The sequence below is a fragment of the Phoenix dactylifera genome, chromosome 18, assembly GCF_051530095.1.
Source record: "Phoenix dactylifera cultivar Ajwa chromosome 18, Ajwa_hap1_PhDact_Kaust_v1.1, whole genome shotgun sequence".
Classification (NCBI taxonomy): domain Eukaryota; kingdom Viridiplantae; phylum Streptophyta; class Magnoliopsida; order Arecales; family Arecaceae; genus Phoenix; species Phoenix dactylifera.
In genome coordinates, this window is record NC_143207.1 from 13784873 (window position 1) to 13790100 (window position 5228).

At 34.0% G+C, this 5228-nt stretch overlaps 1 protein-coding gene across 1 annotated transcript; it reads right to left on the minus strand.

The window, feature by feature from the left end:
* Positions 1–2365, minus strand: LOC103715048 (membrane protein PM19L). Its single transcript, XM_088714557.2, has 4 exons — positions 2179–2365; positions 1916–2087; positions 469–514; positions 1–369 (listed from the first exon to the last, which is right to left on the minus strand). Exons 1-4 carry the CDS (start codon positions 2306–2308, stop codon positions 187–189), a joined length of 531 nt encoding a protein of 176 aa, XP_088570683.2. The 5' UTR covers positions 2309–2365; the 3' UTR covers positions 1–186.
* Between the last annotated feature and the right edge of the window lie 2863 nt (positions 2366–5228).

A 5228-nucleotide genomic window follows, 5' to 3' on the forward strand; every position in this document is an offset into this window, starting at 1 on the left:
AACCAACATTTCGGCAAAAGAAGACACAAACTGACTCAAAAAAAAAGAAAAAATTACTTGAGCAGATATAAGGTTCTGAGTGCTTAACTTCTGATGGGATAAAAATTAAGAGGAAAAAAGAGAAAAGTTGGAAAGCAGAAGCCCAGCCATGTTGAGCTTGTATCAAAATGAACACCACTGATCTATTTAGGCATCTGAAGGTTCTGTGATGGTTGAATCCTTCCGTGCTTCATGAGACATTACTCCATAGTCAGTGCCATAGTTCCAGTAACCGGGGCCATATCTGCTGTTCATGATACCAGCATGTAGCAGGATCAGGTAAAGCAGCTGTGTGAAGGTCAAGATTATGATAAAAGCTTCCAAAGTTCTCTGCAAATATTGAAACACAACATAGGTTTGATAACAACTATTATTCAGTTTGTTGATAAAAAATATTTCTTATTAATGGTTTTTGAGTACTTCACATACCAGATGTCTCCCTCGGTTTCCCAGATTGATATGCTTGCATGCAACACTGCAGAACACAAAGATAAAAAATTGTCAATTTGTTAGTTATGGTGATCGTCGTCGGGTTTTCCTCGACAAGTAGAAAAAATAAAAATTTGTGGAAACTCAATTATGGAGATGGAATAGGTTTTGATTTTGTCTTTCTAAATGATATTTCATGAAGATATATAGGTTTTAGCTGTCAATTAAATAGATCCTATCTTTGTCTTTGTATGATATATCCTTGTTTCAAAATGCTCTCTTGATGGCTGCATTTCAATGATCTGTAAGGCTATGTTTACAACCAACATCAGAAAAATTAAGTAAAAATTTGGAAGTGTTTAAATGGAAAGGTGAACTATATATACGCAAACGAAAAAAAATCCCCAATCTGGTTTAGATGTAACAATTGATTGCAAGTCCCATTATTTTGTATAGTTTGAAAAAGCAAGGTTTTTGTCCTTCAGAGATCAAGTGTTTTGTGGTAACAATTTTTTGTTAGCATTGTTTTTGAGTTTTTCATGGTTTTAATAGCAATATATGAAAATTTTCTAATGAATTGATTTTCCAACATCTATCGAATCACGATCTCTATTAAATTGCCCCACTCCATGCATATATTCCTCCTAAAGAAATTCAATTTTTCAAATTCTTGTAATATCTATTAAGAAACAAGGCAAAAAAAAAAAAAAAAAGTTCTTGAAAATTAGTTTACTTTAGATGCCCACATTATTGTTTTGAAAAGTATGAACTATCTTCAGTGTGTGACCTCATAGTTACTAGATGATTTTAGGGACTCATGCTCTCCTAGATGACCATTTTGGCACTCAACTATCTATTTTCAGCATACCGTACTTGAAGATCAAAACACCCAGAGGGTGCCAATTAGTTGAGTTAGCAAAGTCATTGGGGTATCATTTATCAAGTAACTTAGGTTCGCCCTGGCGTCGCGACATTTTGATCAGAGATTTCTCTTGTCCTAATTCTAAAAAATTAAAAAAACATTCAGCTACCATCAAACCTTAATTCAGAAAGTACCATCTCCCCCTCATTGGGAAGTAGATGGGGGGTTTGATTTTTAGGAAGTATTGGCCCTCACTTCGCCTCCCAATTAGCAAAGCCCTGATTCCACAAGCCTGTGGCTCGGCCTGCTTGAGAGCTTAAGCTCTCGCTAGCAAGGATTAAGGTGGATATAGGATAAAATGACAGAGATTTTTTTTTCTTTTTTTTAAAATAAAATTGCATACAAGGTAGATCATCATAGAAAAATATTATGAAAAATTAGTTGGGATAAGTATAATAAATCGAACGAGAAGTCATAGATTCGAATATGAAAACAACCTACTCGGACTGACTTTATTCTATCTTTATTCAACATAGACCATTATAAAAGGAACCAGGAAAAGCTAGTTGTGAGAGGTGTGACAACCCGAACGAGAGGGCCGTGAGAGCCCAAGAAACCAATGCAGAAGAGATTGCACTCGCCAAGCTGTCGCTCCGCCACGCCCTCATATGCAGCAGCCCTGCCACCGCCGAGCACGCCCCCACCGCTCCAGCCATCAATGACAAGATCAGCAAGTAGCTCGTCGACGGATTCCCTTCTAAATCCATACACAGTCAAAAAAAAAAACAAGCCAAGTTCTTGAAATCAAACCACAAACGAAGCCTCATGCATGTCATGCATCAACTTACGTGGGCGCCTGTCGCGGTCGATGATCCTATCGAGGGACCATCCAGCGAGGCCAAGGATGATGATGTGCATGACGAAGTTGATGAAGAGAAGAGGGACGAGGAAGCCCCTACCAGCCGTTCCCATGGCCATCTATCTCTTTGGTACGACTGTAAGTGGTGTTTATGCAGCTGAGATGGAGATGAAAGAGAGTGAAGGGGGAGTTAGAGAGAGAGAGAGGGGGGGTAGGGGGAGAAGCTGGGGAGAGAACTTTTAGCTGAGATTTATAAGCTTGTCATGAGGGTAGGGTTAATGGTGGGATACGTGGGGATGTTAACAGAACTAAGAAGGGGTTACAGATGTTGGTTGGAATGTGATAACGTGGATGGCGATGAGAGCGTTTGCAGTGTTGGTTATGTCTGCCTTCGGCTTTTCTTCGATATTTTTTTTGACCGAGCCTGTGGGCTCGCTCTCCTTCCATGCGCCCCAAGTGTTGCACCTCCAGAAGCTTTTTCTGAACACAGCTCAGTTTGTTTGAACCAGTCATGAGGGAAGCCATGGCGAACTACTAGTGATTGGGCACGTAATAGGGGGGGCATGGGGTGTGTAGGGTCTTTTATATAATATAGGGTTTTTTTCCGCATGAATATTCTTCTAAAAATTTAAAGTTACGTGAATACCTTCTTAAAATTTATATTTATTTTTGTACCCTCATAAAATACTATTTTTACACAAATGACCTTAATATAACGATTCTTCTAACACCATCAATAAAAATCATATTTATTTTAAATAAAAATAAATAAAATTTTGAAATTACTTTTTTTTGTACCCATCGTGATCGCGTTATAAATGTTTCTTTTTGCACATCTACCTATTAAGAATATTTTAGTCATTTCAATTTGAAATAGTTAATTTTTTTAATGGCGTTAGATGGCATATATGCAAAACGAGAATAAAAAAAGATAAATAACAAAATAAGTGATTTACGAGGGTATATATGTAAATATTAATTTGGAAGGAGATTTATACAAAATTCAATATTGAGGAGGGTATTTATGCAAAAAATCCTTTAACATATATCATACATTAATTAGGGAGAATAAATGTGCTGTATATTATTATTTTTCATAATTATAGAAATATAGATTTTCTTGTTTACAAAGTACAAGAAATTATTGATGATTATTAGTTAGATGTAAAATAAAGATTCAAAGGTCAAAGGATGGCTTTGCTTAGATATTTGATGCACATGTAAAAGTTAATTAGAAATAATATCAAGAATTAACTATTCATACTGGATATAAGTCATTGCAATAGTTATGGGAACTTAGAATATATAACTTGTTAAATTAAATCTTAATAAATTATATTATTAAAAAAAGATCTTGTTTAATCTATAAATGGTGGCATAATTGAAGAGAGTCATCATTGTCTTATTATTATATGCTATATCCACTTAAACAAATATCGATAGTCATACGGGACCATTAAGAATAGATGTAGTCAGAAATAAAGCGGACTGCTTACAATTGTCATTACTGTTATAATGATATTGTTATGCTCCCAAATTCACTATTTAAGGACCATGGATGTAATATATTTAATTTTAATTATCCTTATTCCATATTGAACCAGCTGATAATTTAATATAATAAGTGATAAATAATATAATTTTGAAACATTTTGATTAATTATAAATATGTTCTAATGCTATTATTGCTAGTGATAAATTTAGAGACATAGGTTTTACATAATGCTATGACATTAACTATCACAATAACAGAGATAATAGCTATTGTTTAATAATTTTATTATTCAATTAATAATTAAAAAATTTATATTGGAAACTTCATGTAATTTAGAAAATACAATACTTCTGCTGATGAACTAATTGTATAGCACATAACATCATTATTTTCAATTTCAATTTTATGGTGGTTATTTTATTCCATTTTATGAAAATAATAGTGATTATTTTTTAAGATAATTCCAAGCAAATTTAGAAAACCAGCACTATTATTTTTTTTATAATTAGAAGTAGACTAGTAAAAGAATACATATGCGAATTCATGGTTTTAAGCTCCACACCATGAGACTTTCTATAATATGATATAATCATCATGTCTTTCACATTATATTTATATTTGTATATTGTATTGCATAGAATTATATTTTTTTGATACAAAGAAAAGCATATCCACCTACACTTTACTTACCCAAGCCCAAATATTTGATTTTCAACATATATCGGGTTTTTGGACCCCTACAATGAAGTCCACCAAATTAAATAAGACAAAACTATTATAAAAATAAAAAATATCTTATTCTTGGCAAAAAAGAATAAAAGTGTCAGCAATTAGCAAATCTAAAAACTAGGATGCCTCCACTTGAAACCCGTCCCATCATAAGCGCCTAGATAAATTTTTAAGTCATCAGAACTCTTAAAAGCTTAGAGGATCACTGAAATAGAATAATTCAGCCATTCATTGCAATATCATCTTTACACTGCAAAGCTCAATCTGTCCAGAAGTTTAGAACGTAATTTATTAGTTCTATTGATCTTTTCTTTCTTGTTTAATTTGACTTGACAGATGAATAAAAGAACTCGAAGACTTCTCTCTCTCACACACATGGCACAACCATGACTTCATGGATGACAATGTGACATCCCTCCATCAAGCACTAAGAAATAATAGTTCAGAACTTATCCCCAGTGCGTCACAAAATCCAAAGCAATCAACAGAACAAACGCTATTGTGCAGGGCCAAAATGTGTTCGCCTACACAAGGAGCACCAAATTAATGGTTAAAAGTACTGCAGGCCATCCCAGTAAAATGATCTACATGTATACAAACTGTTATATTCTTTCAATGGTTTGTGTACCTGTCTTTAAAATGCAAAGTTTTAGGTCTGATTCATGAAAGCCTGATATAAATTTTATCTTAAAAAAACTGCACTTAGCCAGCAGGATCTTGAATCAATGCCTAGGCCATCATGAGCAGTCAAGCATTTGAAGCAGCAGGAACACAAACGAAAAGAGGAACCAAAGGCCATAGTCAAGCCCAAAGCA

Bases quoted from the DNA above. Each gene is read 5' to 3' on its own strand.
- LOC103715048 (XM_088714557.2), bottom strand. From the start codon at position 2,308: ATGGCCATGGGAACGGCTGGTAGGGGCTTCCTCGTCCCTCTTCTCTTC. The intron at 515-1,915 runs GTTGTCACACCT...TGTGTTCTGCAG, and splicing joins CTCACGGCCCTCTCGTTCGG to TGTTGCATGCAAGCATATCA. The intron at 370-468 runs GTATGTGAAGTA...CAATATTTGCAG, and splicing joins GAAACCGAGGGAGACATCTG to AGAACTTTGGAAGCTTTTAT.